Source organism: Numida meleagris, chromosome 17 (genome assembly GCF_002078875.1).
Source record: "Numida meleagris isolate 19003 breed g44 Domestic line chromosome 17, NumMel1.0, whole genome shotgun sequence".
Classification (NCBI taxonomy): Eukaryota; Metazoa; Chordata; class Aves; order Galliformes; family Numididae; genus Numida; species Numida meleagris.
The window spans coordinates 6,829,931-6,843,052 of record NC_034425.1 but is presented as its reverse complement, the minus strand read 5'-3'; the positions used below and the strand labels follow the sequence as shown (position 1 = coordinate 6,843,052).

At 46.5% G+C, this 13,122-nt stretch overlaps 1 protein-coding gene across 2 annotated transcripts in view; it reads right to left on the bottom strand.

The window, feature by feature from the left end:
• The window catches only part of RGS9 (regulator of G protein signaling 9), a 38,765-nt gene that overhangs the window by 15,293 nt on the left and 10,350 nt on the right, over positions 1 to 13,122 (bottom strand). For both annotated transcript variants that reach the window (XM_021414608.1, XM_021414609.1), the window contains exons 4-11: positions 12,383 to 12,479; positions 9,487 to 9,537; positions 9,210 to 9,316; positions 8,398 to 8,449; positions 7,303 to 7,361; positions 6,836 to 6,912; positions 4,969 to 5,050; positions 4,275 to 4,346 (exon numbers count right to left, since the gene is read on the bottom strand). In XM_021414608.1, the coding sequence (XP_021270283.1) occupies positions 4,275 to 4,346; positions 4,969 to 5,050; positions 6,836 to 6,912; positions 7,303 to 7,361; positions 8,398 to 8,449; positions 9,210 to 9,316; positions 9,487 to 9,537; positions 12,383 to 12,479 (597 nt within the window). The remainder of the gene's footprint in view (positions 1 to 4,274; positions 4,347 to 4,968; positions 5,051 to 6,835; positions 6,913 to 7,302; positions 7,362 to 8,397; positions 8,450 to 9,209; positions 9,317 to 9,486; positions 9,538 to 12,382; positions 12,480 to 13,122) is intronic.

Sequence of the window (13,122 nt, the reverse complement as noted above, 5' to 3'; positions counted from 1 at the left end):
TCATTGCTTCCCCTCTTTTTTACACAGTCATTACTGTTTCAGATACGCAGTAGAAATGGAAGGCAAAATAAGTCACCTGCTTGCACAGCGAAACGAGCTGCATTTACTGACCCAGAAATGCCCTCTTCAGAGAACTTTGTTTCTTTTTCAGGCCACCTAATTCCTGCACAATAGGAGTTCACTACCTCCTTGGGGAACCTGAGATACAAATCAGGCCCTACTAGATCTACAATGTGCCAGCTGATCTGTTCCATTTGATGAAACTGAAGGGTGGCTAGGGCTTTTACTTTAGGGAAATCAACACGTTAAAATCACTAGATGATTTTAAAAGGCCTCTCATGTCTTCCTCTGTTTTGTCAAGTGGATTCCTTGCCCAGGTGCGGTGCAGTGGCGTGAAGAGAAGGCGGATGCCGGCACAGCAGCTTGAAGGCAGCTCAGGTGGTAGTTTAGTTGTATTAGTCTTCTACGGGGGTCTTAGTGAGGCATGCAGCACACCACACACACACAAGACAACCAGCTGATGGGAAAGAGAAGAAGAACCCAGTAAGTTAAATGTTACACAGAGCAAAAAAAAATAATAATAATTAAATTGTCATTACTGCAGAAAAGCAGTACGTAAGTAAAAAAACCAAAGCCTATGCCACATCTGCAAACAGAAAGTATTTTGAAAGTGCATCCCACACCGAGGATCCCTCCTGTCACAGCCTGAGCAGGTAGGTCAGCCCTCTGCACAGGTCCTGGGAAGCTCGGGGGGCTTTGGCAGGGTACCTCAAGGTGGGGAAGGGATTGCACAGAGCAGGACGCTACGGGAAAAGAAGGGCTGAGCATCACTCAGTAGTGGCCAACACTGAACTGGAGAGGAACCAAACAAGCCCAGCACTGAGCACAGCATCCATCAGCCCACCCCACTGAGGGCTGCAGGTGCTGGCTGTGCTCAGCCCTTTTCAGCTCTGTAACTGGGAAGGATCGCAGCGGTTTCACCCCATAGCTGAGCATCATTTCATTTCCCTTTCTCCCACATATCCCATCCCTTCTCCCATCACCAGTGTTTCTAGCTTTACTGCTGTTACAAGATACCCCGAATATTCTGTGTCCTTTTGAATGCTGCCAGTTGTCTTCACCAGTTTCCCCATCTTGACCTCCAGCTACTGACAGCAATGCCAAAGCATCCCACAGCACCCATCCCCTCCATCATTTGACTGGAAATAACATTTGGAACAAAGGAGTCATTTCTTATAATGAGATTAATTTTGCAATGCTCTTAACGAGTGACTTACTGCAATTACTGTGGATAAGCTCCCCAGCCCTTCAGGCTTCAAATCAAAATGGCAATTAGTGATAAACCTCAGTCTGTCTCAGGTTGAGTGCCACACATGCTCCTCCCTGAGAGGCACAGCAGGACCTGAACACCCTGCACAGCCTCATCACCCCCTGCTGCAAAGCAGCCGTTGAGGCAGAGCTGGGATCCAGCCCAGGCTCTGCGCCCGGAGCTGACCCACATGGCTGAAGCCAAGAGCTCCTACAAGAGCTGGGATTTCTCCTGCTCATTTTCAACTGGCTAGACCTCCTCTGCTCCAAGTGTGGGCCTTTCTGACCACACTGTGGAGACTATGGTGATTGTGTTTTTGCCTGTCTGGCCACTGTCCAGCATTTACAGAGGCCAGGAACAGCTGGACAACAGCTTTTGTGTGTATGCCCAGACAGAGCCTGGAGCAAAGAACAAGCAGAACATGGTTATCCAGAGGTCATTTTAGACCTGGTCACTGCAAAAGTGCCTTGCAGTTTGCCTCTCCTGAGTGCTGGTAGTGCCCTCCATCCACCACACAGATATACACTGTGAGAGTGCAATCCAGAGGCCAATTCTGCCTTCATCTAACATAAGACCATCTGAACATGCACCTCTGCTGCGTTGGTGTTTCCACTCCAACAGCTGGAAATCAGATTTTTAACTGTCCAGATGTCTGGTTTCCTTTGAATAGCTGGGTTTCCTCTATCTTGTTTATTTTCTTCTGATCCTGTTGTTTCAAAAAGAGCGAGGGTTGCAGCGGAAGTTATGTGTTTATCAGGCAGCCAAACTGACAGAGACTTAAAAACGTCCTGCCATGAATTGTTGCAGGAAGAAGACTGCAAGGAGTTGTTGCATGCAACACGCAGGAGTATTTCATTCAGGAGTCCCCAGATCTAGCACAGTGATCCCGGCCAACCTAAGTACCATTTAGAATGGCTTTCTGCTTACAGAAGAATGCAGAAGCAGTAAGTACAGAGGAGACAGCGGGCTCTGCAGTTGCTTGGTAACTCACTAAGCAGTGACGCTTGATCATGAGCCTGAGACCTGGGTAACAAAAGGCTAAAGCAGCCCTTAATTAGCTGATCAATGGACAGCTACTGCTGCCTTACTCTGTCTGTCCACCTACAGCTCCTAACTCATTATAACAGCATGCCCACGGGTCAGCGATAAAAGTCCCCTTCAAAATTGTGCAACGTTTGGCTGAGCACCTGTTTATCTATCAATTAGAGAGGGAGCCGCCCACCAAAGGGTCTGAGGCAATTGAAAGGAGATGTGTGTGCCAATATCAGCTTCAAAGAAGTCATTCTGATGTCAGAAATGAATTATCACTGGGAATATTTTCTTACTCAGCTGTCAAGATAAAAGTAAACTAATTGGCCAGTGTTGCCAAGCTAGACTGAGTGGGAACAGAGTCACAAATCAAATAAATGGGTGCTGGATTCACGCACTTACTTTCTGCTTCCATTCTTTCACATTTGTCAGAGGCAGAGGCTGAGCTCACAGGAAAAAACAATAAATATAACCTGCTTTTAGCAGGGGTAGGGCATGTCCAACAAAACACAGCCCAGCTCCACACTCACAGGCAGAACCTGGGCCATCCTTCCTGCTCAACAAAGGCTGTTGAGCCACAGGTGCTTTTCTGCTTGCAGAAACAAAAAAAAGCTGCAAGCCCAATGATGGATGGATGTCAGCTTTAGGCTGCCTTGCGCACTGCCAATTGCTCTTTCAAAACCAAGAAGTGAAGCAAGTAGAACTTTCCCCCTGCAGCTCAGCCTCCAGAGAGGACATACAGCTCAGAGGTCGGTTTAAAGCAGGAAGGCAGTGAGTCACCCCAAAGGCGGTGTCCTTTGGCCCCTAGGAACCCTCAGTCCCTGTCGAGGAGGGGGAACTGTCCATTTCCCCTGTGCCCTGGGTGGGAGCTGAACTGAGACCCCTCAGCTCACTTCTGTGTGTTACCAAACCGCTGGCAGATGGCTATGGGCTTTCAGACTGTTTGCAAACTGAAACTCTCCTTCCGTGTCAGCTGTAAAACTGTGGGCGAGATGTTGGCTTACTCCTCTTTCCTCCTTTCTCTCTTTCCTCCTCTCCTGCTCTCGGCAGCTGCTAGTTATGGCATGAAAAAAAAAAACAAAAAAACCACCCCAAACCTACATTTTGCTCATTTTCAGTCTCTATGGTAACAGAACACAGTTGGCCAAAGCAATTATCCTGCCTCTGGCTGTTGAGATGTTTAAAGGCTGTTATAAAAATGAGAAGTTGTGGGAAAACAGTGAGTGTGATCGCAGTAACATTTGCATTTAATTGCTGAGACACACTTTGACTTCACTTTCAAATGAACACCACTGAGTGCACAAATATAGGATCCCTTTAAGGACTGATGGTAGAGAAGGCTGCCTTCAGCTCCTCGTGCACTGCTTTCATTGTATTGTGGACTCTAAACCAGCTACAGACCCGCCAGTCTCAGTTCATCAGTTCTGTTTCTTTATGGTCTAGCACAGCATGCATTCTTAGGGAACATTTTGTGCCTCTGTCCACCACACCAACTTCACCTTTTGCCACACGTTACCTTTTGGGGGGTATTCTGTTATTATATATTTTAAAACTGGATCTTTCCTCTGATTCTTCTTACCCCTCAACTCCACACTGAGCTCATTCAGCACTAATAACAAGGCAGCTACAGGCATTCACAGGTAGAGGATTCCTTCATTCAGCTTCACCAGCAGGGAAAGCATCTCCCGTAGCTACACACTCACACTAACTGATGTGGCAAGAAAGTTGATAAAGTACTTGAAAGCCAAAAGAAGCTGCCAAAGCCTATTCTGAGGGCTCCACACCCTGTGGACAATGAGACAGCTTCAGCTTCTGGGCTGTTTGGTTGTCATGGCTGAGCTGGCTTGCTCTGCCTGCATTCTCCAAAAAAACCACGACGCCAGCAACACTGCCTGGATCCTCCCAAACAGATTCAGCAGAAAAAGTGCTTCCTCACCTGGTTTACCTTATCTTCATTGGGATCCGTTACACGGTCTATTCCATATTCCAGGACGTCCAGCATGCCGGGCTGTTATGAACAGGAAACATCAAAAGCTTTGCCACTTGTTTGTTTTCAAGTCTGTTGGACACACTAATGCATGAGGAGATTCCCAAAGCCTGAGGGCTGTCACTCGTCACTCTCCACTGTGACCTTGCCCAGTGCATGAGATTAATGTTTTTGACTGGAGGGCAGGGAGCACATCTCAGCACAGCCCAGTCAGGCTGCGAGCAGCACAGCTTGGCCTGGCATTGCAGAGCCTGACACCCTCCCTGGGAACACTCCCCTCTCCACACGGATGCTGCAGCTGAACCTCCCTCCCCTGCAGCTTTGAAAACCATCACAGTGAAGGTGGTGTGGAGTCAGGGCTTTGTTTTGCACCCCAGTCTGGTTGTGGCTGGGAAAGCTGTGGGATGTTCCCTCTGTCTGTACATACAACATCCCTTCAAGCCTCTTTTCCAGGACTGTCACTGAGTCAGTTGATTCCTCGACCCGTTTGCCTTTCTCACGTGTCTCCCTGTGGCAAAGCAATGGGATGCACACCTGGGCCCATGCCCACGGCTGATCCCCAGGAGGGCAGAACCTTGTCCCAGGGGCTCTAAGGAGGGCCCTGCTGAGACACAAAAGCCGCACACTGTCATCCTCAACTTACAGGAGTTCGGTTCACAAGCCAGTATGCTCTCTCCTGGCAATCCAGAGCGTACCTGTCCGCCTTCTTCCGCTCCTTTCCTGCCCTGAAAAGTCAAGAACAGGATTTCACTCTATCGGAAGAAATCATGATTTCTTCTCTTCAAAAACCAGTAGGATGACAAAGGGGGCACACCCCCAACCTCCCCTCCCCAGCGGGTTCCAGTCTGCCTGCATGATGCTCTGATACAGGCTCCTGACCACATCTTATCCCAGATTATTCTGGACTGCAGATCACACAGTTCACATGGTCACACGTGACTGCTACTCCTCCCTGCTCTTAGCTCTTGAGAAATCATCTTCTTCCTGAGCTCAGCTGGAAGCAGACACATCCTCTTTAGAGCAGACAGACAGCCCTTTCATAGAGTCTCATGCCAGCAACCCACTACTTGCAGTCAGCCTTGCTGCCTGATGTTTATCCATCTCAAACGTTACCAGGCAGTATACCAGGGCCCCTACACAGAGGTACTACCCATACACAGTCTGACCCATCCCTCAGTGGGGCACTTCTCACAGAAACGATGTGGAAACAGCACCAGTGTTCCCAGGCACTACATTTCAATCATCTCCACAATTAAATAGAAGAGGGACTAGCACAGTTTGGGCCTGAACCATGTAATTTTTTTCCCCAAGACAAGTCCTGGGCACACTTCAGCGCTGAGCATGGCCACGGGAGCATTCCCAACAGGCTGTCTGCACATGGCCACCCTGCTGTGGCTTAGCAGGGGGAGTGCAGGCTGCCCTGCACCACCAGCTGGAGCATCCCCAGACAGCCCCAGAAGCGTTCAATCTGCTACTTCAGATACTGCCTCAGTATCCACCTCTAAAACTGCATTTGGTATCTCTTAGCCAGAGTCTGACCTCAATTTACAAGAACAACAGTCTTGTGCTTAATGAGACAGTTATTTGATGAGCTGTATTCTGAAGACTTGGCTACCATCCCAGTGGGGACAGAAATGGCTGTTGAACAGTAGAGATTGTGCTTGTTGAGGTGGCAGGTGAAAAAAAGTAGAAGGAATCCAGAGAACTAGGAAAGATCTTATCTTCAAAGGAGTAATCCCATCCCAATTCACTAATTTTCATGGGAATTTAAAGGATTCAGCTCCCCACATCAAGCCATTTTGGCTGGGTACCTAAGAATGCACTTCAGTTTTCTCCAGAAGTCTCTGCCAGCAACACTTACTTCTTGATTCAGGCCTGAAGTTCTGCTGTGAGATGTGCAAACAATAATCAAACCAGACCAATAACAGCTCCTACGTCCAGCGGGCTGACCCATCGCTACACAAGGACATCTCTGATGCCTGAGCTAAAAGAAGCTGTAGCTCATGAGGGCTTGCATGCTGCAGCATCAGACCTCGGCTTCTTCAAAGAAATCTCATCAGGTGCAAAACCTAAGCCTCCTCTAGCTCACTTACCATGTGCAAAAGTCACTCACAAAGAGGCATGGCCTTGAGTCACCCACCCCCACCCATGCTCTCACTCTGACAAACCACTGATTTCACATCTTCGGTGGTCAGAGGACAGGCGGGGAGAGAAAGGCAGATGCAGGAGGAGAGAGTGAGACTTTGCAAGCAGGCGTCCACTCATCCGAAAACGGCTGCAATCCTTCCCTTGCGAAATGCAACTTGAACAAAGTTTCCACATTAAATGGAAAAACCTGCAACCTGATATGAAAGGCAGGTTTGTTTCACAATTGCGAGGGGTACTTGCAAGTTATTTTAAAACTGCAGCTTACGCTTTAAACTGTAATTTAACCATGTAGCAGGACAGCGAAGCTCTGCTTTCTCATACCCTCCCCTCTGATGCAAATAACAGAACACGAGTCAACTCACTTATACTGCTCTTTGGCCTGCATAATAACAAAATCCCACTTGTAGTTTATTTTTTTATTGAGCATGTTGTAATGTTCCTGGAATAAAAATAAAAAAGCAGTTAGTGTGAATATTCTGGACAAGGCACTCCCATGCTAGGGGTTTCTTGACTCTCCATAGCTCAGCTAGGCCAGGCTGCTAACTGAGCCAAGAAATCTGGATTGTTCTGAATGTAATTATATGAATTGCAACAGTTTAAAAATACCACAGCAAGGAGAGCAATTACTCCTGCTAAAATTATCATTGACTTCAGAGTATTTTTCTGCACCAGCCAATTTTTCACTTTGACAGTTTTGGCTTTTGACACCACTGGAGTAACACCTCATTGAAAAGAGGTGATTTTTTGCTATGCTTCATTCACAGCAGCAGAGGGCTAAAGCTCTAGCAAATGAAGGGCTTGCAGTGGAATAAGTACAGAATCTCCTCACCTTTTCATATTCTTCTAAAATCCCTTTCCTCTTAATGTTCTTCTTTGCTAGGTAAATTGCTGTGGAGGGAGAAACAAATAAGCAGTCAGTTCTACTTCGTCAAACAACTCCAAGAATAATTAATAAATTGCCTACATGGCAAATACAGGAATCTTTGTTACAGTATCCTTCCGAGCATGAGCTCCAGGCTCACAAAAGCTCACTGAAGAAAAAAGAACTTTGTGCTTTGCTTCGCCATCAGTGCCACACAAACCATCTCATGGTGGGAGCAGCCATGCACAATTGGTGCTGTGCGCCTTCCACCAGCAGCTGCTCCTCCTTTAGGAACTCAGCCAGGATTTCGTGGGCCAAAGCACACTGAGCCAAATCTTTAAGATACTGAGGTTCTTAGAGTTCACCCTCCACGTTTTCCAAATACAGGCCAGTGTTCTGTTTCAAGTTATATTAAAAACATTCCAGCGTAGAATGTGCTCTTTTTCAGATCTACAGCATAATGTAGATAAAAACCACAGAGGACAACCTTGGTATAAACAAACCCATCTGCGAACTGCACAGCCTAGAGGAGCAAATTAAGCTGATCAGCCCAAGTTTCGTGACCAGCCCTGCAGTAAAAGGCATTACAATGGCAGCAAAAGATCGAAGGGAAGAGGTGTCAAGAGATGCTGGCAGTCAGTGCACATTATATAAAGAAAGACTCATCTCTGAATGCAGGGCTTGATCCAAATGTACAGAAGACAGCTTTGGGCTCAGATCCAGGAATACTCTTAACTACTCAGGGAAATCTAACCTTGTGTTTAAAGTCTTCCCAACCCAGCAGAGTATTTTAGATGCTTTCCAGTCCTATGGCTCTGGTTGGAATGTAAGAGAAGGATAAGCCCCTTACATCAAAGGCACACAAGGTGCACGCATCCAGAGCATTCCCTCAGTTCAGCATTATTTGCAGTCATTCACAAGATAGTATGAAAGAGAACACAAGGGCTGGTCATACCGTGAGGAAACACAGCATGAAAAGATGAAGAGCAAGCACAATGCAGGACTGCCTACACAAACACTTGGACCAGAATTATGTCTCCTAAATACAAAGCTATCACTTACCATAGTCGGTGTCATCAGCAGGCCAGCTTTGTGCGGGCCAGAAATACGGGGTCTGCAGAAAAACAAGTCTTTTGTTAGTGCAGAGCAGCTGTGAACTCATGCCAAGTGGCACACAGCGCTGCCCACAATGGAAGGAGAGAACAGCTTCTCTGCTATACCCAGAACCTCAGCTCCTTAGCTGTGTGTCAGTGTGCACAGTGGTGCAGGCCAGCTACAGCATGAGAATGGAAATCAGACTGACAATATCAAATCCACTTGTGCTCTACAGTCAGCGTGTCCGACCTTTCCCTGCCGCATGAACTGAGACACTGGAGCGTGATTTGGCTCATTAGTACTTTCTCATTCAAAGTATTAATGAGAGTACCCTAACTTCCCATCAGAGTGGAAACTCTCCAACTGAGAACTTTGATAAAAATCTCATTATCACCATGGGTTTTGTGTATTCATTATTCACTCTCCCCAGATCATTCTACAATCAATCTTGTATTCCATTTGCTATGATAAACCTGGAAGGAAACACATGTTTGGAAGAAAGCACAGCTATTTTTAAGTCAAGCTGGAGCACTAACTTAGCTGAAGGGAGTATCCTAGTTTGCCTGTAATCTGTGCTCTGATACACAGAAAAGATATCTGACTGGGTGCACTGGCCTCCAGCTTCTCTGTAGATCCCTTGTTCCTCCTATGCACTGGTGATCAGCATGGCTGCACAGCTGGGACTCATGGCTCTGGCTCCTAGGGAATTGCCCTAGGTGCCTGTATTCAAAACTTGTGTTAAACTCCCTCCCGGTGGCATTAGGCAAAGCGTAACTCACTTGAAACCTGTACAGGATGCCATCTGTCCTAAGGGTGAGATTCTTTGGCTCCTGAAGAGGGTAGATGTATCCATATTTGACAAACAGGTCCCCCAGGTGTAATGCCTCTGAAAATAGGGAAGGCAGAATTTTTGATTGCACAGGAACACTGCACTGGAATTTAGAAGTGAGCTGCTGCACAGGAGAGAAGAATTCATCCAGGAGGATTTGTCTATGGAGATATTAAAGTTTTACAACTCTAATCTGAAAAGGCATCGTATCTTACATTTCTACCCACCTTCATTAGTGATCTGCAAACGCTGGAGAATCCACTGAAATATATCATTACCTGCAAAGCAAAGAAAATACCAGGGACTTGAAACCAGAAGTGTACAATTTGTGGGCCAAAATGATAGCTTTCCAGTCCTCACCCCTAACACAGCCTGGGAACCCAGTGACTACAGCTTCCTCCTTGCAAACGTGCTCTCAAACGTGCCATGCAAGAGAAACACAGATAAAATGCACAACCAGCGTCTCACTGGCCACGCTGTCACTCTGGCTTTCTTCTGACCAAGCAGGAGCCAGGCTTTGGGAGCGGGAGCACAAGGTAGCAATGAGCTCAGGATGACACACTGTGAGCGTGCAGGAGACCCACGTGGCCTGAGCAACACTCAAACCCTAATCACTGGCTTAGAAAGGACTTAAGTGATGCAACAGCTTACACCCCCAAGGAAGGGTAAGCGTCCCTTGTTTTGCACTATCTTGTCTTGAAGTTTCACTGCACAGTATCTCCAGATTCACAGAGCACGGTTCTGGCTCAGTTTTAGTTAGAGACCAACGACTGGTCCCCTCTGGTGCTTTAAGGAACATGACCTTCAGAGCAGAAGGGATGTCTGAGTAGATCCAGGCTGCAGCGATAACAGGATATATCAAAGGCAAGTGAGTTGTCTTGATTCACAAACACTGCAGCTCTCCCAGTTCTTTTCTTGGGATGTGGTCAATCATACCCAAAGTCAGCACAGATCTCCACTGGTTTTATTTTCATGTTCTGGGGGGCAGATTACATGAACCTCCTTCTGCTTGGTAAGACCAGGCAAAAATGTACTCAACCCCTGATCAGCTATTGGTCTTTTCTCCCCGAAGTCTCCTAGGATTGTAGATCTTGATGCTAACCTTTCCTGACATTGCAGCAATGACTTAACTTTCTAATAAGGGCTGAGAACTCTTATCCTACTGCCTGCTTCCTGAAATAGATGAAATTAAAGGATTATCTCGTCAATCATTTTTAGACAGCTCTCTCTGTGTTATCTCCCACAGGTGCACATTTAACAAGGAGGTTTCTTTGCCTTTTCTGTTGTAAGCCATTTTACTGATATGGAATTTACCCCGTTCACTTCCTGCACACAAACAGCAAAGTTCTCTGCAGTGAATGTGCGTCCACTGACTGATTTGTTCTACTATCTTCCCCATTCCATCATTAAAAATGAGTTAATCTCTCAAGCAACACCCAGAAACCAATCAGTACATATGCAAGTTTTGCAGCCCTAAAAAATACCAGTTTAGACAGTGATGACTGCCACGCAACTGTAACTCACTTGTGCATCAGAAGTTGACCATAATTTATGACTTATACAGAAGAAAACTCATAACAATTCTGGTTAAGGAACCAGAATAAAGCAGACAGCACACAAAGGCAACGAGCACCAGTGGGCATCTTCCCTCCACATTATCTAGCCACAGACTTTTAGGAAGTGGTATTTCCTATTGGTCAGACATCAAGAGAAGCACTTGCTCCCAGTGCACTTCACCTAGCTGGCACATCATCTACAGCAACGGGGCAACTTTTCTACAGCACTGCCTTAACATTCAATAGGAACTAGGGGAGGCAAGGGCAGATCTTTTGCAGATGCAAAACAGTCCACCAAATTCATTCGTAGCAGCTATGCAAGGCAGGCAATGGATGCACCATAATGCACAGCGGTGCTCCTCCAAACAAGCTTCAGATATCTCCTTACACTGACTCTGACTGCACCCATGGGCAAACGACTTAATCTGTGTGCCTCTGCTTCTGCATTGAGGGGAGAAAAAAAAAAAGGCAAGCTATATGCAGGGCCTGCAGGGCTTCACAAAAACAGTCAGGATGAATTAATTTTTTTTTAGGCTAAACTTTTTCCTGAGTTGCCCAGAGCAAGCTCAGGGGTTTCAGCAGGAGTTTTTGTTCTGAATTTCAAAGTGCTGCAGGAAAAAAAAAAAAAAAAAAAACAAAGCAGGAGAAAATACCAGTACAAGGATGTGTGAATATTTATAGCGGAGGATCCCTCACTAGTGCTGCTCTGGAGGCTTGGAGAACAGGGCAGCAGAGGTACTGACAGTGCATTCTGCTGCCCTGTGCAAGGAGCTAGCACTCATAAAGGAGGGCTGTGATAAGAGCTGCCTGTAACACTAGATGTGACACATCACAGCCCAGCTACTTGTCTGCTTATCCTCCTGCCTGCTTGAAGAGGCAAAGCTGTCATTTAGAGGCAGAAAAGTGGGCTGAGTATTTTGTTCTTTTCCTGCAGGTTGAAGAAAACTGATAACTATCAGAAAACGTTAAAAAGGAGAGTGATGGTTTGCTGTTCATTTCTGAAGCACAATATTTCATTTTGATTCCACTCTGCCTCTTGTAATCAGATTCTAATATTTAGCCTTATTTGTGATCCAGCAACACCAGGAATGCAATGGGTCTGGAGCCTGAGCACCTTTTCACCTCTACTCCAAGAAAAAGCACAGCAAGTTGAGTGAAACTCACATGAGACAGCTGTAAGTGCACGATTAGAAATCTTTGTCTCTTATTCCAAGAGCTAGGAATAAAATGAGACACAAGTGAGAATGAGATAAAGGGGCAGGTATGTCTCAAAGGACATACAGCAAATGTTCATCAGGAACATGGGCTCCATCATAGAATGGCTTGGGTTGGAAGGGACCTCAAGGATCAGCAAGTTCCAACCCCCCCGCCACAGGCAGGGTTGCCAATTGCCAGATCAAGTACTAGATCAGATTACCCAGGGCTCCATCCAACCTGGCCTTAAACACCTCCAGGGACAGGGCATCCATAACTTCTCTGAGCATCCACCTGGGGATGGACAGGGGGTCTTCACACAGCTTTGCTTTGCTGAACTTGGCCGCAGCCCTTCCCTTGGAGAAGCTCTTACCTGCCACGGCATGTGGGATGTTTGTGATCATCACCCTCTGAGTCTGCGTCTTGATGCCCGTGTCTGGGTTCTGCATCTCCATTATAAGTGCTTCAATCTGCAAAGCATGGTGGGATGGGCTGCGTTACAGGAGCAGACAGGAGGACACCAAGGACCACTGCAGCCCTGTGCAGCATCCCAGGGTGAGTGCCACAGGAATGGATGCAGTGACTACAGCTGTTTCCAAACTTCCCCATTCCATTAGAGACGCTACTTCATCCCATGTCAGCTTTCCCAACGACTCTCAGTGTCACTCCCACCTACAAATGGCACAGATAGGCTTTGCACATGAGGGACAGGAGATAATCACTCCAGAAGAGATAAGTCAGAATTTTTTTTTTTTTACAGTTTTATTTCCCCCTCCCCATTTAAATGAGGCATAGCACCACAATGATTTTGTTTTATTGACAGAAATATTTGCTACCCATTGAAGTTTTTCTCTGGTTCCGTGGGCTGCTTGCCGGGGCAATAAGAGAAGAAAAAAAAAAAAAAGAAGGAAATAAAATCTGTAAAGTTGCTTTTATTGCACAAATACCCCAGCTGTGCACAGACTCACAGATACTGTATCATGCACTAAGAAAAAAAAGCAGTATTTTGGCTGGTGACCAAACACTAAAGGTTCTGTTTCTGGTCTGCGGATAATAACCAGACAAGACTTGAGAAGAGCAGCAGGAAAAGCACACTGCTTTGCTCTGGGGCTG